This window comes from Cuculus canorus, chromosome 2 (genome assembly GCF_017976375.1).
Source record: "Cuculus canorus isolate bCucCan1 chromosome 2, bCucCan1.pri, whole genome shotgun sequence".
Lineage (NCBI taxonomy): Eukaryota > Metazoa > Chordata > Aves > Cuculiformes > Cuculidae > Cuculus > Cuculus canorus.
The window spans coordinates 113,401,750-113,429,496 of record NC_071402.1 but is presented as its reverse complement, the minus strand read 5'-3'; the positions used below and the strand labels follow the sequence as shown (position 1 = coordinate 113,429,496).

Sequence of the window (27,747 nt, the reverse complement as noted above, 5' to 3'; positions counted from 1 at the left end):
AATTTGGAGCTTGTAAGACTAGACCATCATTAATTAAAGATTTTTTTAAAATGAAGTACCTTGAAAAAGGCGGCACCTTGGTGTAGCAGAGATACCCGCATCTCTGTTGCACCTCGACATCTCTTGTGAGCATGCTGCAAGAGACTCTGCTGTTACAGCTCTCTTTTTCAAAGGGAGTGGCAGAGGAGCATATGCACTGTATGAGCAATCTTTGTGCAGAGGAGAAATATTTTAATTATAACTATATGTATAATAATTCAGCCGAACATAAATGCACTTACTGTAAGATTCTGTGTTGACTTGAGTTTTCAGTCCTTGTGGTTTTTCTGCATTGCCAATATGCGGTAATATGTGTATATTTAATGTGTTTAATGGGCAGTACCTGTTTTTTCTCTGGTTGTCTGTGCAAGACATTTATAACTGTAGCTTCTTAAAAGTGAACAGGTTAACGTTCTGAATTGGAAGAATTACAAACTGAGCACTGTCTTCTGGGCCTCTTGTGATTTTTCTGATGTTTGCTTGGGTGATTATTTCTTTATCACTGAATGTTTTCATCAGCCTTCTGATAGAAGGCACTTGGGGAAGGTTAAGGAATGGCTAAAACTGTGCTATCAGCAGGGTGGAAAAATCAAAATTCTTCATCAATGGCACTCATTTGGTAATCTGTAAAACAAAATGAGGACTTTGGGGAAAGCAGTAAATGTATATGGATTTTATTCTGGTTTGAGAGCTTGGCTTAAGCAAAGCAGCAAGTCCAAGATCACAGTGAAGCAAAGAAGAATAAGGAGTATGGGGCCAGGGGATCTTGTACGTATGTAGTACACAAAGATAGTGCTTTGATAACAATATCAGAGGGGATACAAAGAGTAAAAGCATGTGTGAAAAAATTAATGGGGTTTTTATGTTCTTTTGAGTGGTGTATGCTTCCATTTGTTTCTCTGTACTAGATTTCTGAATGGAATGCAATTTTAGAAGCTTGTTGAACTTCTCTTATGTTTAACTCATTATTTCTGTCCAGGTGTTCAGAGAGGAAAGGTGCATATTTATTTGAAAGATCTGACCACTTTAGGCTGGACTGAATCCATTATGTAATCTTTATCATCTAGGTTTAACCCTAGTAAATACTGTAGCATCTGATTAATCCACATGATGTAACAGGCTGAGGTGGCCTGGTTTTAGAAACTTAAAAAATAGAACAGTTGTACTTTCATTAAAAGCTGTAGCTGATGTTTTGGGGTTTTTTCCCAGATAAAAAACAGCCTTCTCTATATTTTTCTTTTTGATGGTCCTTTATCTGTCTGGTCATGGTGCCGTTATGCAGAAGTATGGTATGCCTGAATGTCTGAGCTCACCTGCTCCTCGGTTTTGTCTTAAGGTGTATGCTGCACTGGAGAAGCTCTGGAAGTTCCACAGTAATGGAATGAGCAACAGGTGTTGGACAAGTATTTAAATACTTTGTGGGAACAGGGCCTCAGGAGCTCTGTAGTGTTAGTTTATTCTGGGCTTACGAGTTTTCTGGTGAGTGCTGACCCCCCACACAGCGTACTTTTTCCATGAGCTTCTTCTGTATGGACTGTAATGATGTCTTCAACTTGCATTTGGTGATGGTATTTTTTTTTTAATACCTTGCAATACTCAGGTTAGAATAATGAATTAATCTCTTTACATAAGGTCCTTTACCGAGTTTATTTTTGGATAGGAGTAGATGGAATTAGGCAATAAGGTAAATCGAGTGTGACATATGAAGATTGAATCACCGGTTTTAACTAAAATTACAGTACGTTGAAACATCTATATATAAGAACTATTACCCAGTGCTTTTTGTGTATATTTTCAAGTACAATATTTTACAATATGAGTGACAGTTGTCACCTTATTTGGTATCAATTAAATATATTGTGTAGATGGAATGGGGAAGAGAAAAGCACTGGATGTGTTACTTGAGTAGGAAAGTAATTTTCATAGCAAACTTTGAGATTGACAGAACCAATGGTATAAGAGGAAGAGGTGAAACTTTTGTAGACTCTTATTGTGAAAAGTAACATTATAAAATTCTAGGTTCATCCGGGTGGGATTTTTGAGAGAACAAATGGATTCTTAAAAAATATGCACAAAATGCAACTTGGGTGAAAAAATAATGTGAAAACTTGCACAAACTCCCAAACAGCTAAATAAACAGATAAGTATCATAGGATCATAGAATGGTTTGGGTTGGAACAGACCTTAAAGATCATCCAGTTCCAGCCCCATTGCAATTGGCAGAAACCTGCCACAAGATCAAGTTGCTCGAGTAGATACAAACCTTCAGGAATAGCGTTCTCCCTCTGCCTCTTTCTTAGGCCAATATTTTTCATCCTCTCAATGAACAATGCTTTCTAGAGAAATACAGGTTGACTTTGGATCAAATTACTTTTCCTGTGGTTTCTTCCGTAACTTGTTTATTTCTAGCTAAACAGCTCTGTGCTAATGCCTGTGACTTCATGGCCCACAATTCCAGGTGACTTTGAGTATGTGCAGTTGGCTCTTTCCTCCTCCTTTTGTTGGCCATGAGTTTCAGCAGTTTCTTGTGGAGAAAGTGTCTTTTCCTTTTTTACCTCACCAGTCAGTGTGCCCTGTTTGTCAGTTATGTTGAACCCCTTTTATGTTTGCCTGAGCAACTTCATCTTCATCTCACTCTCTTGTTTGTTCTGGCATCCCTTATCCTGCTTTTGCTTTTTCGTGTAACTTTCCACCCCTACCTGTATTTTCCTCCTGCTCACACTGAAATGGTTTTCTGTTCTGTTTTCAGCTGCTCTCTTCTGTTCTGTTTTCCAGCCCACTGAAATGCTTATCAGCAAGCTCCCTAACTTTCTTTTTAGCTTAACAATGATTGGCAATATTTAATGCCTGTTCTCCTTGACCTCTCAGCCGCTTTAAGCACGATTACTTACCCTTGCCTCGCTTATATTAGTGTGCCTTTGCAGATGTGAAACTGTGTTCTGGTTCTGGTTCTATTTTCTTTCTCCACCCACCCCCTTTTTTTTTTTTTTTTTTAATCCCTCCCACCCCCTGCTTTAAGGTGGCATTAGAAAAATATTTTATATTGCCTGCTGCAGCTCTCTGAGAATTCTTGGTTATCCGTATTTCTAGCTTGGCTAGTGTTTGGGCTTTTATGTTGAGTCATTGTCTCCCTCATACGTCAGCCCCTTTTGTCTCCATCAAGTGGATGGAGGAACTCTCATGTTACTCTGAAGGTTGAGTGGTTGCTGACTGTAGTTATAACATCTAAATCTATGAGAATCTTACAAATGCTTGTAGTATGCAGCCTCTGAAATAGCCCTTGCACTATAGGTATGCAGCTAAAATTCTCTTTCAGGCCATTCTTGTTTTGCTCCTGTGTCCTTGAATAAATGTGGTTGAACTTTGCTTATGGTCATATAATGATTGATATAATTTACCTAGTTTTCTACTTTTTGCCGTGTCACTTCTTTTTCTTTATTCCACCCCATCCACTGTCTCTTCTTTATCCAGTCACACCTAAGCTACTTCTACTGGTATGTTACCTTTATGAGGCTTATTTTTCAGTATAGAGGTATTTTTCCTCTTCATTCTGTTCAGCTGCTGAAAGCATTTTCCAGTTAATCCCATTTCATTCCCTTTCTGCAAAAGTAATGTGCTGTCCTTTAGTTAAAGTTGACAAAAAATAATTCAGGTAGGCTTTTGGAAGAGTGGTAAACATGCAGAACCTTTAAATATTTGAACAAGCTAACTTTGTTTGATTGTACATCTTAATAGAAGGCACGTTTAATGACCAGTTTATTGTCCCTCCTTGAAAAGTCCACCCAAAACCACCCACATTTCTTCATCAGCATGTTTTCAAATGTGGGTGCTGCTGTTTTAGTTGCTGTTTTTAGGACTTGTTAACTTACGGGGAATCTCTTTGCTCTAAATGCAGCATTGTTATTTTTAGATAATTGTGGTCAAAATTAATGTGGTTAATTTTGTAAAAGTCTAGATAGTTTTATTGATAAAGGAAGGTTAAGATGCTTTTAATGCATTTGAGTTCCTTGGAAATAATGAGTCAGGATAAGAGTTTTTGTATTGTGTCCAGCCTCGCCCTTCTTCAAACCGGCTCCTGGTTTGTGTGTTTCCTGCTTGTCTGTAAAGTTACCAAAGGTGGTGTGTGCCTTAATGTAAGCATCGCTTGAGGGATGTACTTCTGTGTAATGTAACCATTGCAACTCACTTGACAAGGTCCCTGAAAGGAGTATATGTCTGTTGCCACTAATTCAGAGTAGTGATGGCAGCAAATATGCCAAATTTACTTTGCAGTGGCAACCTGTAAGGATGAGTGTTCATTCCAGTATGTTCTTTAAGTCCCTGAGTATGTGTTTACAGGAAATATTAAAAACCTCTTTGAATCTTTCCTGATTAGAATGTATGTTTTCAGAACCATATACAATGTAGCTTTTTTTTTTCTTCCATAACTGCTTATTGTTTGATATCTTTTGGAAACCTGGCCCTGAATCTTTAGCTGGTAAATATTCCTGCACTAGTAAAAGGCCTTAATGCAGAATAACACTAAAAATGAGTTGATAGTGTGAGGGTGCGGTACATTCCTTCTCTACCCACTGAATTTGCATCAGCATTTATCATATGCTGATACCAACATAGGCATTGCAACACTTGTCTTTCTCTCATCTTTTGAATGTCAGAGTCCTTCTGCGTGGCATGAGTTGATTTGACGTGAGTCACAGTTCAGAAGTCAGCTTGTGGGAATATTCATTTACTCTCCTTACGTTGTTATGTATATTGGGCAGCAATGTGCATGTTTTCAGCGTGTCTTCCACTGCCCTGCTCTCCTTTATAAGGTAGTTAATTAGCTGTAGTTGAACACTTGTTAGCAGTGTTAAAATCAACAAGAGTTTAAAATCGACAGGATTGGCAATTGGAGACTGTCTGTCCTAAGCTTTAAAAGGTGCTTCTTGCATTCTTTTAAAGATACCTGAGTCTTACTGCTTTGGTTACACTCTGAACTTCCATTCACTAGTTATTACCAAAATGTGGTAGAGTAACACTGGATTGCAAGTAGGTATTAAGACTCTTGCTGTCTGACTTATTTTTTTTTTTATGATTTTTAAAGTGTTTTAATGCACTGTTATGGGCAGAAATGAAGATACATAAAAACTCTTAAGGAATCAGAAACTAGAAGTAATCCCCATTACATTGTTACTAAAATTACATCTTTTGATGTCATGATATGGGGAGGAAGGGACAATCCTATTTTTTCCCAACTGAGTTCTTGAAGTTGTTCTTGCTGCTGCCGTGTATTGCAGTAAACTTGGTAGTCCAAGGTCAGGTTCTTAAGTTTGAGTAGTAAGGTCTATCTTTATTGAGAAGTGAGTGTTCCTTTCCTCAGCAAGCACTTATGCGTATTTCATAAACTCGTTCCATTGTTTGTGTATAAATATCAGGACTATAAAACTTAGACTAATTCATCATGATTTTATAAAATCGGTTCCTTTTTACCTCGTACTACTTTATACTTCCACGCCACCAGAGAAGTGCTAATAGGGAAAATTTTCTTACGTTCTGCTTGCTTGAAATTTGTCTGTCTCCCTCCCTACCTAGCAGCTGAATCACCTCAAGGGTGATGAGCTGCCTTTGCCTTGTGGTGCCCCCACTTTGCCTTGTGGTGCAGATAAGAATGCTTTCCACAAGCACCTGTTTGCCATTGAAAGTATGGGAGGCGACCTGGCAAAGATTAAAGATCGATAGCTGCGAAAAGTTACATAAGAAAATTAACCTGCCCTCTGTGTGTGTAGTTAAGTTTAGCAAACACAACCTGTTGGAAACCAAGTTCTCTGAGCACAGGGGGTTTTGTTGTTGAACAGAGGAGAGAAACATGCCCTTGGAAACACGCTGGGGTTCCATATGTGGACCTGAGGGGTTTCATTTCCCACAACAAATAAGAGTAAAGATGATTGTAGAAAGCATGGCATTTGACAGCTGATGTGATATGTCCTTTAAATGCTTCATACAAGCATAATCTCTTTTGTTAAAGCAATAAAAATAGCCCCAAACACCCGCCCCCTTTCCCCCACTCCAATTCTCCACACAGTGGTTTAAGTGTGTGGTGGGTGCTGCAGTCAGACCATAATATATACAGTACCTACAGCTTTAAAGGTCTCCCTGCTGGGTGGGATTAAGCAGGCTTGGGCTGTTGGCTATTCCTCTGAAATCTGTTACTTGCAGCATTAGGCAACCTGAGAGGTGATTTAACTCGGTGAAGGTGCACACCCTTCACCAGGTGTGACAGTCAGAGGCTGGGTCAGACTTCTGTGTGGCTGAGACACTTGTGGGAAGCTACCACTTCACTTGGAAGAACAGGGGCAGAGGAGAGAGCACCTTGTTGATGTGAGGAGTGCTGGGAAGGGGTTTTCAGCGCCCTTACTCTGAAATATGCTAGTGAAGCTGTTGAGCAAAACTTGGCTGGTATGAGGAGCAACATAAATCTTCTAGTAATTATTAGACAGATGGTCTCTTCCCTCCTCCACCCCATCTGTACCACACAAAGCTGTTGTGCTAAGGACAAATACTCAGTCACTCAGGAGCTCCCTGGCTGAGCATGTGAGTTTGGAAAGATGGTATCCTGCTTCGTGGAGACCTTACTTCATCCTCCCCAAAAATACAGCCTTCAAGGGAATGACTTCCCTTCTCCTGTGAGACTAATGCACCGTATTGTGTGTATCTGGGATGACTTCGGCAATGTCAGTAAACGAAGAGGAAACCTTTGAATATGACCATGAAAATGAAGATGAGAGAGAGCACATATTTGACAGGCAGAGCCTTGATATCTTGGAAGAAGGTACTTTTCAACTTCTGGTTTTAAATTTTGATGACAGTACCACATGGCAATGTGTAAATCATTTGAGTGATGTTTCTGGATTTAAATGACTAAATTTTACATTTTTTTTGTTTTAATGTGTAGCCTGTAAAGTCAGATGAAATATGAAGACAATACTCTTATGTATAGGATAAATCTTAATTTATGTACCATTCTTTAAAGAAGTAGTAGGTGATAACAGATGTAGGCTATGCAATACCTTTTTTAATAATGAAACTGGATTTGGAAAATTATCTTTCCTTGGAAATGTAGTGCATTTTTTATATGTACAGCTTGTGTATCATGAGATTGTGGTTTAGGTTGTCATTTCCAACAGGTACTTCTGAAAATAAGAAAAACAATAGGGCAACGGTTTTGTGCTTATCCATGAACTGGGATTATTTCTATGTATGTGCTTTCAAGTTGTGGGTTTTGTGACTTAACCTTTCAACAAAAATGATCTTGTAGTACTTTTTGGAAATAATGGACATCTGCAGTATTGCAGGTAACTAGTGAGAATGTGAATGTATGTACATTGAAAATACCTCCGTGCACCTGCTGCATCAAAATGCACCCACTCAAGGGCTGCTTCCAGCCAGTCTGGCAATTTTTTTCAGGGCTTCAGGCACCAAAAGCTAAATTGTACCATTTATGCTATTTCATGTGCTGTAAATTTCACTCCAAAATAGCTTTTTTGTGGTAGAGAACTGGCACTTCAAAATATACTATCCTAAAGCTGGTGTAAGGGTGCTTTGGAAAATTATTAGCACAGAGACTGTGTTCTGCTGTGAATTTACTTACCCCCTTATTCACTTCATGGGAAAGTTCCTGCATCCAAAGGCTCAGTGGACGTAACATGCTCTTTGAATCCTGTTGCATAGGACTTTCCTGTAAATATTTTGTCAGAATCAAATATTCCACCTGGATTTCATTCACACTTGGTTAGTAAACTATCCATCTCTTCTGTTGTGGGTCTGTGAAGGAACTTGCAAGAGCGTGTCTGTTTGTGCAAAATACTAAGATGCTGGCAAAAGAAAATTTTAAAACTGGGGGTTGGCATGGGGAGGAAACTTCCTGAGAGAGGCCAACTGACAGTTGTGTGTGACTAAATTGTTGCTGAAAAATACATCATGCTGTTCTTATTCTTCCTGCTAACTTTACCTTTCATGCAGATCTAAGTATAGTCTGAAGCTGTTCTTTTTGATTAGGAGAGAAAAAAATGTCGAGTTTTATCTGGGATAAATTTAGCCCTGTCTTTATACAGTACCTTCCCCTCAAAAGCTCAGTATGTACTGGAAATGCCTCTTAAAGATGCCTTCTCTCTTCCATCTGTACATTCAGGTCGCCTACAGGCTCAGTGTATTAGTGATACAGATGCACAAAAATATGTGTTATATCTGTGTATCTTTGCACATGGGTGCATTTATAAATGGTAGTGTTTCTCTTTGGGGTGAGTCAATCTATCCTATAACTAAAGCAGATGGAAGCACCAGCATGTAGCCTTATCACACTGAGCAAAAGAAACATTTTGGCCATATCTGACTATAAGTTTGGTATCAGAAATGGGAAGTCTTGAAAATAGACTTCACTTTAACCATTTATAGTTATTGAAAAGAAGGGGGTAAAAACTGTATAATTAAGACACCTTAACTGTTTGGCCTGTTCCATGAGCAGAACATGTTCTCACTACTTGTCTATTATTTCCATGGTCATTTTGATGTAGTGAGGCTTTTCCTAGTCCCAAATTTAGATGCTGTGACTGTCCTGTTTCTAGAGCCTCTGACACAGAACTAGTGCTATGCTTGGCAGTGTTAGAGAACAAGTTCTCTTGATGAGTATGCAAAGCACTTTCTTAAAGGTCTAGGCAGAGCAATCCTTGAAGTCAGTGCATTGCTTTGGAATTGTAGATTTGCATGATGGCAACATATTTACTGTTCATTTGATGAGCTTCTCTTTGAGCTGATTGCAGTGAAACTTTGTGCAAGGATATCTGTTGATAGCATCTGCTGTTTTTGCTGATTAAAAAAGAACCTGAATCGTGAAAGACAATGTGTTAGTTTTCATTGGTTAGTAATTTGTTGGGTCAGCTGAAACTGGGCTGTGTTTTGACTCTTGCTTTTGCAGGTAGGACAGGAAAAGACTGTTACCTGTTTAGGACCTGTGATGGCAGCCATTCACAACTGTTTCAGTTTTCTAATGTAACAGGTTAAAAATCCTTATCTAAAGCACTGGATAAGTGAAGGCTAAGAATCTAGCCCAAGTTTAATAAAAAAAAAAAAACAAACCACAAAGTCTTGTGCTAAAATCTAAACTTCAGGCATTCCTGCTGTCTGACTGATGGAAAATAAAAAAATACCTGGTTTATCTTACAGAGACATTGACTAAAACAAAGGCTGTACAGAGCTCTGGAATCTTGAAACACTAAGGCAAAGAAAATGAGTGCTAGTAATTCTTGAAAGCTTTGGCACATCCAATCCGTCCCAGGGATGGAATAGGAAAAGATGCTGTATTTAAGACAGGGAGACCGCTGACAATATATGGCTTTTAACATGGCTTTGTAGCTTCATTTTAGGATTTTTGAAAGATTTACGGTCCAGGTCCTGTTTTAAGCCCCACACCTATTTATTAGTTGTAAGGATGACAGTCCAGATGTTTCTTGACATGAATTGAATGGAGGAGAATGCCAAGACAGTAATTCAATGGCTGGTAGTCGAAGGTCCTTCAAGAGAAGCTTTACTTTTAACAGAAGAGCGATGCTGAGCTGTATCCGTAAATGGTGTGTGCACAGTGGTGACAGGAAGTTGTGGAGCCTGGATGTGAAGATCATAGAATCATAGAATAGTTTGGGTTGGAAGGGACCTTAAAGATCATCCAGTTCCAACCCCCCTGCCATGGGCAGGGACATCCCACTAGATCAGGCTGCCCAAGGCCCCATCCAACCTGGCCTTGAACAACTCAAAGGATGGGGCATCCACAGCTTCCCTGGGCAACCTGTGCCGGTGCCTCACCACTCTCATGGTGAAGAAATTCCTCCTTATTTATAGTCTAAATCTGCCCCTCTGCAGTTTATACCCAATGCCCCTAGTCCTATCGCTACAAGATATTAATAAGGTAAAGCCTTTGTTTCTCTGCAGGTGTTTTTCCCTATCTCTGCGGTTTTGCTTTGTGTCTGTTTTCCCAAGTTACCACACTTGATATTTGGTGATGGTAACAGAAGGAATAATTGTGTGAGGTTCTTGTTGAAATTTCCTTTGACTTAATTTTTCATTCGCTACAAGAAAACTTGTTGCAGTTCATGCCCTGCTTAGAGAAAGTACTTCGAAATTGTTACCAACCTGAGAGTTTGGACATTAAGCTTTAAAGAAGAAACAGCAGAGCTTTTACCAAAGCTGAGATTAATTAATAACATTAATTTTTATGTGAGGCTTTAATATTGGATTTACTAAGCTATTTGACTGTCGCATGAGAGAAATGGCAGTAAACAAATACCCTTCAAATCATAGCTTAAATGGCAAGTTAAAATCCCTTCTGGAAGTATCAGTAACTGCACCTTAATGTTAAAAGATTAATTTGCAAACTATGGCATTAAAATCACAGTAAGTAAGCTGTAACATTAAAAAAAAGAAGAAAAAGCTATCTATTGGCATTGTCTGTTGAACTTAGGGGTTGGTATTTTTCACTCTGCTAATATGTACTTGCTGACTGAGTGCATTATTGCCCACACCACCATGTTCTTCCAAACCCCTCCACAGAGCTGGCCCTTGGTGTGACTTGACGGTTGTGCAGCAGCTGGTACGCAGTGGTCGCACTTTATCCCCCTCAGCAGGGTCACAGCCCCCCGTCGGGCTCCTTGTTTGCCTTCTGGAGGGATTTAGGGAGTGGAGTGGGAGGCTGGAGCAACTCCTGTGTCTTATGTTACAGTCTGGTAGCAAGTCGTGCTTCAGAAGCACATTTTTTTTTTTTATTTCAAGCTCCTGTGATAGGAGTCTCTTCAAATTTTTACGCTCTTTTAGCTGAAGGTGTTCTCTCGGGGCTCTTGAATGTGACAGGCAACAACAGGACTGAAGACTCTGCCCCAGTTTAGCCAGAGCTGCCAAAATGTCCTCGTTAGTGGGGGAGAAGTTGCCACATTTACCTCTAAGCATGGAAAATCCTTCTAGTCTGGGTCAGTAACAGAGCATTTTTAGGCATAGTATTTGTGAGTTTATTCGAAACGGAATATAGGTAATATGGCAACGGCTTCAGAATTCCTCGTGCCCTTGGCTCAAGTAGATGGCTTGCAGTAACCAGTGCCAAAGCATAACTATTGGCGGCTAAAAGTCACAGCTTCAGTTCTAGAGCAGGTGGTTTATCCTTGTAGTGCATAAATAGCCTTTCAGAAATAAAGCCAACGTGACTGGAGGAGTTGGAGTCCACCGGGGGCTCTGGTTTTTTATGACTGCCAAGAGGTATCTGGCAATAAGGAGTATGGCTGATCAGTCACTGTTGCTCTATCAGTTTTGTACATCTCAATGGGCAACACTTGGGATGCAATGAATTTGCCATTATGTCTTTGGCATTTGGGGAGAATTCTCAGTAGAGGGGAGGGAGATGGAAGCTTATTTGTGAGGCAGGGCTTCCCTTGAAGGACAGGAAGGACACGGATCAGTTAGAGCAAGTCTAGAGGAGGGCCACGAAGGTGATCAGAGAGCTGAGGCACCTCACCAATGAGGACAGCCTGAGGGAGTTTGGGTTGTTCAGCTTGGAGAAGAGAAGGCTCCAGGGAGACCTTATAGCGACCTTCCGGTACTTAAAAGGGGCTTCAGGAAAAAGGGGGAGAGGCTCTTTATTAGGGACTGCAGTTGTAGGATGAAGGGTAACTGTTTTAAGCTGAAATAGGTTAGATTTAGATTAGATATTAGGAAGAATTCTTTTCCCATGAGGGTGATGAGGCATCAGAACAGTTTATCCAGAGAAGTCATGGATGCCACATCCCTGAAGATGTTCAGGTCCAGATTGGTTGAGGCTTTCATCAACCTGATCTAGTGGGAGGTGTCCCTGCCCTTGTCAGGGGGGTTGGAACTGGATGATCTTTGTGGTTCCTTCAAACCCAATCCATTCTATGATTCTATGACTGATCAAGAATGTAGTAGGCCTTGCCGTAGTACAAGGCTTTGGGTAGGCAACCGTTATGAAGAAAAGCAGTAAGTTCACCCCCTGCTGCCACCTTGCCAATAAGAAGCATCACTATTAAAATTGCCAGAGATCTATGTTGCATGAACAGTATTCCCTTATCCTGATGTAGTTTCTGAGGAACTAAAATTCAGTACTAGGGAAATGCCCATGCTCTAAGACTTCCCTGTTAGACTACATAATTATATGCCAGTGTTATCCACCCAAAGGGTGAAACTTTACCATGACATTTTATGCCCCTTCTGTTTCCCAGTAGCTGGAAATAAATGGGAAAATGAGCAGTGGGAGCTGAGATTTCCTCTTCAGCCATGGCTGCTCTCTTTTATATCTTTAATTTGTCCCAAATTGATAGGTCTTAAAAATGAGAGGGGGGGGGGGGGGGCAGGGGCAGGGGCAGAGGACACCTGTGACTGCTGGCTCCCTTGATATTTTTCTTCTGGTTTTCTTCCACCTGAGTCCCCTGTTGGGTAGGTGGTGGCTCATTGCAGCAGCTCCCAATAATGGTATTCTTGCTGTGCTTCCATTCCATGCTTTTTCCTCTAAGCAGCATGGTAAATGGCTGCATTACTTTCAGGGAGCAGTCCAGGAGGGTACATGCTTTACTCTCTTCTTCAGCTTGGGAATAAGCACTTTAGACAGTGTGGAGCTCAGAGCCTGAAGGAAACTTCCATTCAGATGCTCTCTTAAATAGAAGATAAGAAATAAATGCAGAGCATGTCCTTTCAGCTCTGCTCACGTTTGTGAAACACAGGAATGTGGAATGAATTTTTGAACTTTAAGAGGGTGTGAAGGTGGTCCCAGGTACTTGAAGGCAAAGGAAATACTTGGTCTGTGTAGCATTTGTTCATTTGTGTGTTTGGCTTTTAAAGAAAACAAATGCTTTAAACCACAAGTATGTCCTTAGTTGCATGTATTTAATGCTGTCATGGAAATCATGTGATAGAAGCTTTCCCTGTTCTTTGTTTCCTGTTTTGGATTCGTGACATTTGTTTCCAAGTAGTCGCCAAAACACATTTTTCTGACTCTCTTTTTCCGGAATTCTATGGTTCTTCCACTTGCTGTAGATATATTTTTAATTCTCTATTGTCTGACAGCCATCTCTTTAAACGAAGAGGTGCAAAAGTGTATTTTGATTTGAATGTTTGCATGCATCCTGCATTTTAGACACTGCTTCCTCTCCGCTTCAAGCAAAAACACTACTGATTTGCAAGTGAACAAAAAGAGGCCAGTGAATTGGCACTTTGTTTTGTATTACAGAGTGTTGACCTTAATTTACTTTTGTTTTATCTTTGCATCACTGTTACCAGGCTCTCATATTCACCAAAAACTCCAGCAGGCTAGAAACCTGCTATGCAGAATCCTTTAGAGTTGTGAGGTTTCTGGGGTTTGTGGGTTTTGGTTTTTTTTGTCCCACTCTGTTTTCACTAATCGGAGTTCAAAATTGTTATTAAAGATAGCATGTCTTTTTCCCTTGATAGTCTTTCTGAACATGAAGGAAATAAAAATCGCTGAACTGGCAACTGGCCAAATGTAATCTTGTAACCTGTGGAGGCTGTTTTGAGCATTTTAAATGCTGCTTCTGAATTGCTTTCTCTGACTTTTCACCTCTTCCCCACAAACTTTGGTTTCTGAGGGATGGAGAACAGGACCTCTTTGCAAGTTTGCCGTCCTTCCCAAAGGAGAACCTGCCTTTTAGTTAGTAGCTCTGTACTCCTGCTGTGTCTTGTGTTGTGAGCCGATAGGAGGTGGTTAATTGGAGCAAGCATTTTATTATATGCAGTCTATTGAAGTTTGTTTCCACTTAGACATTGAAGAGGGTGCACAAGAAGTCATTTCTACTTTGAAACCCTGCCACGTTGGCAGAGTAGTATATGAAGACCTTTTTTTGATGGTGACTGGCAGAAGTTTGATGGAAATTTTGAGATACAAAAGCTATTGGTGACCGGGTCACTGCTACTTTACTAGTAATAAGTCTGTGGCGATAAGGCTGGGGTGTTACCCTGCCGCATTAAAGATTAAATGGCAAGTTCTGAAGAAACAGTTATGTGAGCAGCCGCATGCATCAACCTTTATCACTCTTTCTCCCAGGTGGGTAACTTTATTGTCTGTGGGATCACTGTCCTTTTATCAGCTTGGATGTTAAGAAAGTTATACATTCACCTGAATTAGGATGGTGTGAGGTTTCTATAGTCATAATCAGTGATGATTATTAGTGCTAGGTATGGAGTTAAAATGAGCTTGCTAATGACAATCTCAGACATTATAGTAGCTAAGGAATGTTGTAACCAAGGGAACTATTTACCATGCATTTGTTTTGGAAAATAAACTACTGGCGTCAGGGTTTCTGATAGACATTTTTATTGCATGAGTATGAACTTACTATGTTTAATAGAATAGGGTTTATGGCAGTGTTGATTTTTTTATTGTGAATAGGCTTCTGGATGTGACACTGTCTTTCAGTGAAGATTTTTGTGGAAATCTTCTCTTTAGCCCTTTGTTTACTGTAGCTAATGTTCTCTGCAAGTTACTTATATTCCCCCACTTACTACTACAAACTTACTTGTTTGAAGCATAAACTTTTGACTGTTTTCCACTTTCAGACAGATTCAGATAAGTAGGATTTATATTTTTAAATACTTTTGAATGGCATTCTTTGGAGTTCACTGGCACTACTGATTGTGACTAAATATTGTAAATGTTATTAGGAATTGATCCTCAAAAAACAGGATTTCAGAAAACGGGAAAACAAACAGAAATAAAAATTGTACTTCTTACTGCAGTTTGAGCAACTTTCCAATGTTTCTAATGTGGAACCCTCCAGCATTTCAATAGATGTCTAAGTAATCTTCTGCTTGATATATTATTAATGTGCCTTAGTAGTGATCAACTCTTATTTTTGTGCATATGTCGATTATATATTTATATATGTTGGGTAGCATTGTTTCCTTAGGGTGACAGGCTGTCTCCTGGTGGTGTTACTGTACTCAATACATTTGCTTTTTTTTTTTTTAATTTAAATCTAATTAGGCCTTGTCTGTCTTCCCTCTGTTGCCTTAATGCGTGCTAGAGGAACATCAGCCCAATCTCTCAGACTGAGCTTTAACTGACATTGTCAAGGGTAAATCCCCTGAAGAACAGCATGTCCTACAGCAGGCTGATAACCAGTAGTCCATATGATCGGCTCAACTTCATTAACAATCCCTTTTTCCCAGACTTACAGGGTTTGAGAAGTAGGTGTAGCTGAAAATATGCTGTTGTTTCCTCTGATTATTGGTGGATTTTCAAACAACTTGCAGACTTCTGAATAAGTCAGTTTAGCTTCTTAAAGGATCGTCTGTGGTGGTAGACTAAACTTCTGTGTACTTTCTTCAGTATGACAAAACTCCTGGTTCCACCTTAGGCTGGACAAGATGATTAATCACTAAGTAAATATTGTTGAGTGATACTGTGGCCACCATGATGTGGTTTTGGCATTATAAGAATCGCTTAATATTTTGTATGTGTTTTGTCTTTACTTAGCTGTGTCATACCATAGAACCCAGTTCTTATCAACTTGATGTGACCTATCTTTATGTTGAACAGTGTTACTAACATTACTGGAGTTTCTGATTCATGGATTAATGCTATTACACATAATGCAATGACTAGATGATGTCATAGAATCCTAGTTATGTGTCAACATCTGTTTTCACTTCTTCCTTAATATTATTTTTTTTACAAACTCAAGACATTCCTCTTCAGAGTAGAAAGCGTTAACATTTTAATGGTTTATTCTGCCATTAACAGAAGCAAATAGTCATTACAGAAGAAAAACGCTAGTGTGTCAGTTTAACTTGGAAGCTTTGATTTTTTATCTTGACATTGTTTTTTTTTTTTTCTTTTGATATACTTTCACATTTACTTTGTAGATTTAAGAGGAAACCTAAACTCTTTAAAAGATATTTTTCCCCTAATAGTATTGCTAATATAATTGTTTTATTTTATTTCCTTACAGTTTTATGTGCTGAAAGAGTGGGCCAGATGACTAAAACGTACAATGACATAGATGCTGTTACACGTCTTCTTGAAGAGGCAAGTATTACATCTTTTTAAGTACCCATAGCCAGTATAAGGAAAGAGTGTAAAAATTATATGGTGCCACTACTAAGAACTGTTGGTAGAGTGTCCTCAAATAAGGAGAAATTGAGTGTATGTACGCTTTATCTCATTTCTAAGGTAAATATTCTTTCCAAGTTAAGGTCATTTGTTTACCTCAGTCATATGGATTTGTTACTCGTGCTTATTTTTCAGTTGAGGCCATTTAACTTAATTTAACTTGCTCTTAGCCAAATATTTGCCATAACAAAGAAAGGGTGCTGGAAATCATCTTAAAATGACACATTTTTAGAGTATGTGTATAGCTAACAGTATCATTATTGATGGATTTATTCTCTTTTAAAATTAAAAAGAAGTCACAAATAGTCTTGTATTCATAATTATTCTCTCAGATACTGTGTTTCCAGGGAAGTGCATAGACACAAAATTAGAAAATACCTAATACTCAATTTTTCTCCAAGCCGTTTCTTTTTTGCCTTTTGTTTGACTTATTTGGGACTTTTTGTGTACCATTATTATGTAGACTGTTATTACTGTTATCCTTGGCCCTCAAGGAATGGCAAAAGGTGATTGTCAAGCTACAATGCTCATGTTCAATAAATGTCATCATAAATTGTTTGACTGAAATAAGCTGCTTTTCTGCAGTAAGCTTGAGCAGTATTTTTCCAAGTAATGTTTACAAAGACTTACTTAGGTGAAAACTGTAACAATTGAATTAGCTTATGGCTTAGTGTAATTTAATCCTTCAAGTTTATTTACTTATTGCAACAGCAGTGTCAAAAATGGGATCTGTCTAACCAAGATATGTTGGGTGGTCTGTTCTTCCTCTAATTGTGCAAGGAAACAAGCATGGGAATGCTCACATCTCCCACCTATGCCTGTTACATCTGATCTCGCTACAAAGTCCTGCATTTTGTGTTTCAAGCTGAACTCTTCAACAACTTTCTATGAATTACCAGTTAAAACTGATACTTTACCTAAAAGACCTGTCCTGGAATAATCCATTAACTTGTAGTAATAGTCTGTTACCTGTTTCTGTCCTCTTCTTTGACATGTTTGGCTGAAATTTACTTCCATTTGTTGCCATGGCTCCTTCTAGTAATGATGCACCATTCTGCCAAACTGTTTGCTCCCCTGAGTCCATGTAGCCAAATGTCTATGGATCGTACTCATGGGAGCAATGCCAGAACGGCTTGCTGAGACGGTGTTTTAAAGCTTCTGGTGTACTTCCCTTCTAGGATGATAGCAAAGGAAAAATGGGGGAAATGTAATAAGTGAAGCTTTAATAAAACAAATGCATTCAGTGAGATTTTATTGGTTTGTTTGATCATCATTTCTCATTGATTCACTCTGTTCCTAGGCAGATGTGCACTTAATTCTTTTCTCTGATTCCAAAATAATGGCTGTCACAAGAGTTTACATCTGTTTGCAGAAGTTAAGGTGTAACTCCTTCTGCTGCCTTCACGCATGCAAATGAATCACAACCGCTTGTCTCTCCTTGTTCGCAAGCTTCCAATGAATATATTACAAAGTTGACAGGATGAAAGATGCAGCATCTGGGGAGGAGAAAATGGGAAAGAGAACATCTTAAAACAATACGTGTGCAGGTATTTTGAATATCTGTGCCTGTTGCCCTGAAGGAAGTGACACCAGAACTTCCTGGGTACGTGGTGAGAGTAGGAGCAGGTTCCTGTGTGAATCTTCTTTCTCATCCCTTTCTAATAATATAGTATAAATGTGTCTGGCTTCTGCATTTTCTTACGTATTGCTATGATAAATTAGTTCCTTGTAGCTGTGAGTTTGAGGCCTGATTCCAAACTGAGGCTTCAAGCTGAATTGCTGAAAATGGTGTAGCAAGGCTAGGGAGGTTAATTAAGGAGCTTGGAAATATGCTTTATGTTCCTCAGCTTTGAGATTAGAAACTTGGTGCTATATAATTCTTCCTCTGTAGAGTCAAAGCTGCAGCAATGTATTTTTTCCACTTTATATTTATGAAGAGAGCCAAATCACTGAACAATAAGTTGGCTCAATACTTAAACCAAACATTTTTTTCTAAATTTGTGCGACCTATTGTTTTGAAAGATTGTACTTTAGATTATATCAAGATTTTATGGCTAGATAATGCCAGTAGCTTTCAGAACAAATACAAGCCTGACCTTCAGAAGCCATTTGGAAAATGCTATTTGTACTTACAGCAGTGATCAATAACCTGTCTTTTTATATTTACTGATTATTATGTAACTTCCTTTTTTTTTTCCCCACTACAAAAGCCTCTTCATTCACATTTATTGACTTTAAATCCACGTGTTCAGTAGCCTTAGGTTTTGTAGGCTTTGTCATTAATGTATACGTGACAACAAGGCAGCTTAGTTATAGAATCTGTATGGCTGTCAGAGGTGATAAGCCCCAAACAGTATTTTCAGTGACAGGGAGAAAAGTCTTCCTGAAAAGGTGTTGAATTAAGAGTAAGTGAGGAGTTAACTGTAGCACCATTTTCCCGTTGTTGTAAAGATCTAGTAATTGAATAAGAAAATGATAAACTGAAATATTTTATGGATGGTTCAAAGTTCTAAGTAGTTTATCATCTGGTCCTAGGTAGGTTTACAACCTCATATCTCAGCTTTGCAGAATAGGTTTATGTAAAGGTATGTGTCATCAAAAGGATAAACTTCTAGTTTTTATTGGTAAATGTGGGGAACTGGTTAAATCAGTTATTTCCAGTTCTGTGCACATTGAGAGGTGGAAGAAGGGGGCAATCATGGCGTAAGAGTAACTACTTAATGTAGATTTGGGCATCTGCAAAAGGAAAGGGCTAGGACTTGTTTTTATATGAAAGCACTATCAGATATATGTACACAAAGAAGAGAGGAGCTGAACATTCATTACGGTGCAGTTGGCTTCTGCTCCTGCACTGCTTACTACCTTCAATTTCAAGGTGAAGCAAGTGGAAACTGAAGAATGGTTTGAAATGCTGAAGTTCTTTGCTATTTTTACTGTGCTTTTTTTACAGTTCTTTAAAACGTAACCTCTGAAGTTTTGTGATTGCGTTCTGTAGATGGAATAGCAAGGTGATGGAATAGTTTCCCTCCATAGTTTCTCAAACAAAGCTGGATGAGATCTGGTTTCATTTACATGTGTTTACACTAGACTTTGAAGCTGTGCTTTCAGGTGTATGGTTCAATAACTCTGTATTGGTCAGTCTTTTCTGAACAATTTGGGTGTAATATAGTGAAGAGGGGGGATGTGGAGGAGGGGAAAGAGCAAAAATCCCCAAACCAACAAAACCTCACAGAAGAAAAAAGTGTTTATTTTTCAAGTACTTGTTCCTTAGCTTTCATTACAATTTTACCCTCCCTCTGATCCTTTGGTGAATGGAAAATTTGAAATTAGCTTTCTTTTCTTAATGCTTCACAGAAAGAACGGGACTTAGAATTAGCTGCTCGGATTGGCCAGTCACTGCTAAAGAAGAATAAATCACTGACAGAAAGAAATGAATTCCTGGAGGAGCAAGTAGAACACATCAGGGAAGAGGTAAGATTTTTATGCCCAAGTGCTCTGTCTGCAGCGATGCAGAGATCTTTTTCTTCTAGTTTCACCTTGTCATTACTTAATTTTCTTGGGTATCCTGTCCATAGCAGATCAGTCTGTGTTGCAGAAGTTTTGTTAGCTATTTTTATAGCTTGTACGCTTTTAGAAATGTGACCAAAAAAGTAATTTGACCTGTTGTCTCCAGTCAGGTGATTTGAGGGGGGAAAACCCCACCCTCAAGCCACTGAATTTTGTTCTGCCATAGATTTAATTTTCCTCTCAAACCAGCTGCTCTTTTAGTTTGAGTCACTATATCCAGTGTTTTCTTCTATTTGTTTTGTCATTGTTCACATGCTTTATACATAATTATCTTGCTTATCACTCCTTCCCTTCTCCTACCTCTGTGTGCAGTCCACTGCTCTTGTTTCTTCCCTGAATGTTGCTCAGTCCTCACTTGTTTCTTCTTCACCGACTGATATTTAATTGCCTTTTCCCAAATAGTTTTCTATTCATAACTGAGTTGAATTTTGGCTCTTAAAACACAGCGTTTGAAGGCTGGGAGTTCTTCCCTTTGTTTCTTAAACTGAATATGTTATAGGTATCACGTACAAGGTAAATGACTTTTGTATTAATAGACATTTCAGGAGTGCCTGCTCGCTGAGATTATTCTGTCTTGTCCAAGCTGGGCCAACTTCATAAACTTGTGTTAAACTTCCTTTGTTTAGGTGAATTGGGATATATTTTGGCTATTGGTAATTTTTATTCAACATGCTCTGCATGTGTGATTTTTGTCAGTGTTAGGAAGCATTGGGTTATGTTGGGAAGCAAACAGTTAATTGGCTGAGACTTGCTGCCTTCTATCTAGATCAGAAAAAGGTGTGGTGTCTTAGTGATTTTGCTCTCTCTCTCTTCAGGGAACCGTGATAGAATCTGTTGAAGCATGGGCCAGTAGCCTGGTGCAGTACATACATTTGTCTGAGTTTGGCTGCAGTAATAATGTTTTAGATATTTGGTGAAGATGTTTAGACTAGAATATGATGGCATGCGTAATTTCAAATTGGTGCAATCTATAAAACATACCTGAAAACTCACATTGTTTCAAGTAACACTTTGTGTCTTCCATATACCATTGAATTTTTGATCAAGTATTTATAAGTTTGCTGTTTCTTAGTCTGTCCCTCTTAATGGGGAGTTAGTTGCTATAGCTACTGGCAAATTCTTGATGGTTGTATCTTGGATGGAAACGTACAGGATGTTTTAAAAGCTTTTTATCTGTACTGCAAGTATCACTAAACTCTTGCTTACTGAGCTGGAGGTAAATGTTGCTTCTCTTGTTCTGGGACAATGACCTTGGTTTGTTAATCTTCTCCATATGTAGCTTTGAGCAAGAAGGAGAGAAATTCCACAGTTGTGGGGTGAGCAGGAGAACAATGAACTACAGGGGATTAAAAACTTTTTAAAAGGCTGTTAATAAAACTGCTCAGGAGTGAGGAGTTGAATTATATCTAGGATGGGCTGATGAATAAAGCATGGATAGAGAGATCCCTGTTGTGCAATAAATGGTAGTGGAGCACACACATAGAAATAATATCCTTTGGTAACAATATCCTTTGGTGTGGCTTACCCTTTTTGGCAAGGAAAACCGATTCTTTTGTGTCCCAGAGGAGTGCTGTTGTTTGGTGCCCAAGTCCCATCATGTGGTGGACAAATTTGTTTCTGCATTGGTCAATATGGCATTTATTAGGCATGTGCCTACAGACTGGGCAGGGCAGTGCATTCATACCATCCATCCAGAACAGAAGACTCAATTGAGGAAGGTGGGTGACAGGGATGGGCTGTCTTAGCCAGGGTTGTTTATCCAAAAGGTCCCAGGAGTTGCATTAAGAAAAGGCCTACCAGAAATAAGGTTCTTAGCATTTGGCTTGATAATGTTGGGCCATATGGTCTATCAACACTCATCTTTCATATTGTCATTTTGACTCCTTCATAAATGGATGCTTTTGAGGCAGAGCTTATCAGGCTTTAAAGTTATAACAGTTTTCTGTGTCAAAAATCCTTCAATATATTTCAGATCTTCCATTAATGCTGAATTTTGAATATTGGAATAGGATGATAACTAAGACAACTGTGTCTAAGGGCAAGGGAGAAGAGAATAAAAGAGAATCGAATTGGTACTTTTAAAATTATGTAAAAACTAGCTGCCTAAAAATGGTTTATTTGGGGGATCCGTGGTTTCTGTAAAATAGAGAATTTGTTCTGGTGTATGGTATGATGTTAAGGGTTTCTTGGTATATATGTCATATATAACTTTATATGTCTCTCAAACCTACCAAACTTGTCCTGACAAAGTCTTCTAACCATCGCATTAAGTAACCCAAGTTTTTCCTATGTCCTTGTAACATGCCACATTCATAGGTACATATGAAAGTAGTACAGACTTGTGCAAAAAGCATTAGATTCTTGGGTTTGTCTTTTGAGTTTATGCTGCTTAGTTTTAGGAAGGGGCTGTGGCCGTGTTCAATTAGAACTGATGGAACTGAGCCTGCTATGGTGCGCTAGAGGACAAAAGGTGAGCACACCGAAGCAAGCACTGTGCTTGCATGTTCAGACACTTTAGTCTTGGCTTACTGCTCCATAATTCTATTCTGAAACCGTATACATTATACTGAGAACACTTCTGTAATTGTAAATTGTTTTGGTTACAAAAATGGGTGTCTGCCTTTTCAGCAGCAGAAATGTAGTCCCCAGGTACTGCTGTTGTATTGCCGTATTCACTAAGAATGCTGCAGCTCCCATCTCAAGATGTCCCTGAGTCAGCATTACCCATAATTTAATATTGTCTCCTTTGAAATTAGAGCTTGGTATCAGAGCAATGTGAACTGTCACAATGTGAACAGTGTTTGAAATGGAGAGGGTTGTTAGGTTTTAGCTTCTCCTTGTGTTCCTAAAGTTCCCAGTTTATGCTGCCTTTTCCTCTTCAGGTTTTGTCATGTGTTTCTGAAGGTTAAAAGGCAGTGTTTGAAACACGCTGTCGGTTGTCAGATAACACCACCACTAACCTGCGATAACATCTGATTAATGCAGTCCTCTAGTCCTGTTGTTTTAGTTCCAGGTCACGTACCAGACTCTCTGGTCTAGTGATAGAGGATCTTAAAACCTTTTCCAGATTTTTTCTTCTGTGTAAAGTGAGAGGAAGAGAAAAGATGAATTATAATCTGGAATACTGGCATAAAAGATGGAATGTCATGTTTGGTCTATTACAGTAGAAAGTAATATTGGAAAGATAGAAATGCTCTTTGGCTTGGTACTTGCATGCATGTTATTTACATACAGTGTAACTGTGTGTCTTCATTTAGCTTCTGTCAGTCAGGAAAACAATCAGCTGGACTCTTTACTGTTGTTCATGATTCAGTAAGGATTGTTCCGGCCAGATAGGTCCCATGTATCTTATTTATTGTGCTCTATGTGAGGGCTCTTTTATCTACTACCTTAAATTGTTTCTAAGATGGGTGCAGCTATTTCATGGTGTAGTTTTGAAGCTGAGTGAGGCTTTTAGGGCATTGAATTGTCTTAAAAGCCTGAACAGGTGAAGTCTTGGGAGCCAAGCACAGTGAGAGCTTATGAGCCTTGTCCCTCGTGCTCAGCCCGTCTTGCTTTGTGACAATATGTTGTGAGGAGGGGTAGCATGGTAGCATTTGCTCCAAAGGGTACACATTGCAGCGGCTCATGAAAATGTAGAAAAGGTCCTTTCTGTTCATAAAACAAATCCTGTGTTTTGCAATATAAAAATGTGTACTGGATCTGGTTGGGGTGGCACCAGTGTTCTTCATGGCAGCCTGTAGGGTGCTATGTTTTGGATCTGTGATGAAAATGGTGTTAATAACAACCAGTGTTACAGCTATTGCTGATTAATGGTTGGTAGCACAGCTTCAAGGTGCAGTCTTCCTCCTCACCCTCCCTCTCCCCAGTCCCGCCCCATCTGTGCAAGATGCTGGGAGAGGGCACAGCTGGGATAGCTGCCCCAAACTGACCAAAGGGGTATTCTATACCTTATGTTGTTATGCCTAAGAATAAAAGCTCAGAGAAGGGAGAAGGGATCTGCGATGTTCATGGTTATGGTGTTTGTGTTCACAAGTAACCATTACGTGTGCAGAGGCTCTGTTTTCTGTAAAGTGGCTGAACATGTGCCTGCTGATAGAAAATAGTTAATCAATACCTTGTATTGCTTTGCTTGCTCAAGCAGCTTTGCTTTACTTATTAAACTGTCTTTTTCTTGGCCCATGAGTTTTCCTGTCTTTTGTGCTTCTGGTTCTTTCCTCCATTCTGTGGGCATTGTGGGCACAGGATATGTGCTTATTTCATGGATGCTTCGTTGTTGGCTGGGGTCAGCACACCACAAAATGCTATGTCAAAGAAAGTATTGCTGGAAGTTACTGCAGTGAGTTGTTTTCACATTTCACAGCATAGTTGGGGTTGGCAGTGACCTTTGGAGGTGATTTTATCTGAACCCTGCTGCCCAAGCAGAGCCACCTACGGACGGTTGCCCAGGACCACATCCAGACAGTGTTTGAATATATCCGAAGATGGAGACACCACAACCTGTCTGGGCAATGTGTGCCAGTGCTCAGTCACTCCTACAATAAAATGTTGTTCCTAATGCTCAGCCAGAACTTACCATGTTTCAGTTTGTGCCCATTGCTTCTGTTCCTGTTCCCATAAAAGGTCATAAGTTCCTGGCTGTTCACCCTCCTTTGGAGAATTTGATTGCTTGGAAATGGCAGTAAAGTAGTATCCCCTGTGTTTTTAATTCATGGAGAAGGAAGTGTAACAAGAAGCTGGAGGTGATCTAGTGCCCACCAACTCACAGTATCTGAATCCTTTCTGCTCAAAGAGGCTGAGCCATAATGTGCTAGAGGGAACTAAATTGTTATTTTTGGTTCAGCTTTTTAGCTGTTCTTGAAATGGGGAAAGTGAACCTCATAAAATTAATGTGCGGGGGTTTTGGTTCATGATTTGCTGAAACGTGGTTTGTTGGGGCTTCCCCCCTGACCCCTTGGATTTTTAGAATCAAAGTCTCAGAAGGTCTTGGTGTCTTAGCACATCTGATTACAACGAAGAGCCTTAGTAAAGTAAATGACCTTGTTTGCTTAAAATTGCTGTATTGTTTAAGTGCTTTGAGCCTGCTTTTTGTTTGATGAAAAATGCAGCTTAGATCTTTTATTGATATTCTTAGGGTTATTTTGCCAGTGATAGGTACAAATATAAGTATGCTTACAGTTCAAAAAGCAAAAGTCTAATAAAAAGAAATGTGCTCAGCAACTTCTGCATTGGAAAATGAAAACTGAAGGCCAAGTCTTGCAGTGCGAGTGGAAGGGACAGATCTGTCTGATCAGTTTTGCTATTATAGCTATGCAAGTAAAATAAAAATTAATCTCTTTGCCACTGGGATCTTGAATTGTAGCAGTGGATTAGTGCAAGTCCTCCTGTGCAATTGGGCTTTTAAACCCTTTTCTTGCAGAATCACAATAGGAATTAACAGAGGTTAAGTTTGTGGCACACAACTGCAGAGTATCTTAATTAATAATTTTTATGTTTTATTCATTTTTGATACATCTGTGTGCTGAGCATGGGAACTCCCACATACTGTTTTACTAGATTCGTGTTTTGGAGTCATCAAAAGCCCAAATTACAATCAGAAACTGACTGCAGCACCACCGTTGCAGCAAACTCAGAATGGCAGCCTGCCACGGTGTGGTGGTGTTCTGCAGCTAAACAGGCAATAGTATCCCAAATATAACCTTACCATGCAACCACTTTAGCAATTTTATCTAAAGTCTCCTGGAGAGGAAGAAATGTCTGTATCTGAGGTCTACAAGGCCTGTATCCAACCTAGATGGTGACAGTCAATATAGAAAATGGATAAGAATATTGTTTGTCTTCATTGTGCCACAGTAATTTCTTGCAATATCATTGCAGTGTATCTATTTCTGTGGATGTGAATCTAGACTAATGCAATAGTGAACCAGGATTGCTCATCTTAAAGAAAGGGAAAAAAAAGCATGTCTAATAGCAGTGGATAATGGCACTTTGAACTTCTGAATTAGAACATTTATTTCTAATTTAAAAGGTACCCTTTTTATTCTTCCTAAGAAATAAAGGAGCTGGTTGTTTCCAGTCTATTCCAGTCTTGGCCTCTTGATTTAGTCTGAAGGTGATGCCTGGAGGATGAATAACTGTTTATACTGAGTTTACTTAAGAATGTGCCTAGAAAAGCAATGTACTGATCTGCAAGCTCCATCTTTGTGCAGGTTTCTCAGTTGCGGCATGAGCTCTCCATGAAAGATGAGCTGCTCCAGTTCTATACCAGTGCTGCTGAAGAAAGTGAGCCTGAATCCGTCTGTTCCACCCCGTAAGTTATTGATGTACAACATTGAACCTTCATCTCTTCATCTGGTGCTAAGCAGGGGTAGTTCTAACAATTTGATAGCTTTGGAAAAGTAATAAAATGTTCTCTGTGTTGGATAGAACTATTCATGGGACTCTGAACTTCGTGTATGGCACCAGCTGGAAGGATTTGCATTGGCCCAGATGGCTACAGTGGTGCTGACAAGAGTCAGGTTGAGAGAATACATAGGGAGGCTGCTGATACAGCACTGTGGCTTTCACAGGAACTGGGTCACTGTGGTGGAGAGGCAGATGCAGGTCCCACTTATGGCATCTCACTATACTGCACAACTTTGCAATCAGCTAGAACGTGCTATGTGTGTGACCTTTGTGCTTGAAGGACCTGAGGCCACTGTGAAAAGCTCTAAGCAGAGGAAAGGAAATAGAGCATGGCTTATAGCCTGAGTTCCATGCAATTAGCTGGCTGAACAGTGTTGCAGGCTCTGAGGGGCTGTGTGCCCTTGCCTGCAGAGTTATTGCTGTGTTGCGGTGAGGCGTATGCAACATTAATCTATTGGATTAAGCTCTTGGATTGCTGTCTGTAGTAAGGTGGTTTCCTTTCTCATTTTCTTGGCCAAGTAGCTTTTCTGTAGAAAGCATGAGCAATAAGTTAAAAAAATGTTCTCAATTAAAATCACTGCAAATGCATTGCTGCCCAAACATACGGGCATGAACAAAAACGGTATTTCATGTGGCTCTGACTGGTTTTGAGACCTCTGATCTGTCTGTTCTCCTGTGAGATGACCATAATACTGGTAAAAGTTATTCAAAACTTGTTTTTCTTACAAGGCTGAAGAGAAATGAATCTTCTTCCTCCGTCCAGAACTATTTTCATTGGATTCTCTTCAAAAGAACTCAAGGACCTGGAAGAGGAGAATGTTGTGCTTAGATCTGAGGTGAAATTGCTGCCTTTGTGTTTCACTTAATACAGTTGTTCATTTAAATGCCAGAATACAGGTATTGAGAAGTGTATATTAGAAGTCAAGAGAGGTCTAATTAAGAGTCCATAATTCCGCATGTGACACAGATCTCTTTGTAGTTGTTTATTCACCATCCTTTTGTTCTTCTGAATGAAAAAAAAGGCTGGAATGTGGAAGCTGCATGAAGCTACCACGCAAAGCAGTTTCCTTACCAAAAGAATGTGCAAAAAGCACAGGCAGGTTTTGGAGTCCAGAACTGCACTTTGAAACAGGTGTTAAAAGACCAACCTGGTAGGTATTAGCTGCAGATGTGAAGTTTGTAGGGTGATGTCTCTGGTACAAATTCAGTGTGTGTCAAAATAAAAACCACTAACGTAAATTTGCATTAAATATCTTCATTTTGTATTTCAAGTCAGGCTGTTAATATTTTAAGTTGATGTTTTCTTGCCTTTTATTTGTGACAATATTCCATTTGTTCTAGGTAGTTTTTAAAAGTTTGTCTCCTCTTCCCTGTCTGCCAGAGATAACGCTTCATAATTGAATAGCTTTTAAATAATTAAGGTATTAGTTTTCAACCCATCTTTTAAACTTTGGGAGCACTTTGCAAACATGTAGCAGAATGTAGCAGGAGGAATACTTTTGAGCTACGAATGAGTGCAGGAGAACAGCTCATCACTACTATTCCCACTGCAAATGCAGGCAGGGCCCATTGCAAATAGGTAG

General features: G+C 39.4%; 1 protein-coding gene across 1 annotated transcript in view; it reads left to right on the top strand.

Annotated features, from left to right (window-relative positions):
- The window catches only part of TRAK1 (trafficking kinesin protein 1), a 133,989-nt gene that overhangs the window by 77,210 nt on the left and 29,032 nt on the right, over positions 1–27,747 (top strand). The window contains 5 exon segments of the mRNA XM_054057495.1: positions 16,032–16,108; positions 19,547–19,663; positions 25,969–26,069; positions 26,894–26,938; positions 26,940–27,000. Of these exon segments, the coding sequence (XP_053913470.1) occupies positions 16,058–16,108; positions 19,547–19,663; positions 25,969–26,069; positions 26,894–26,938; positions 26,940–27,000 (375 nt within the window). The 5' untranslated portion in view covers positions 16,032–16,057.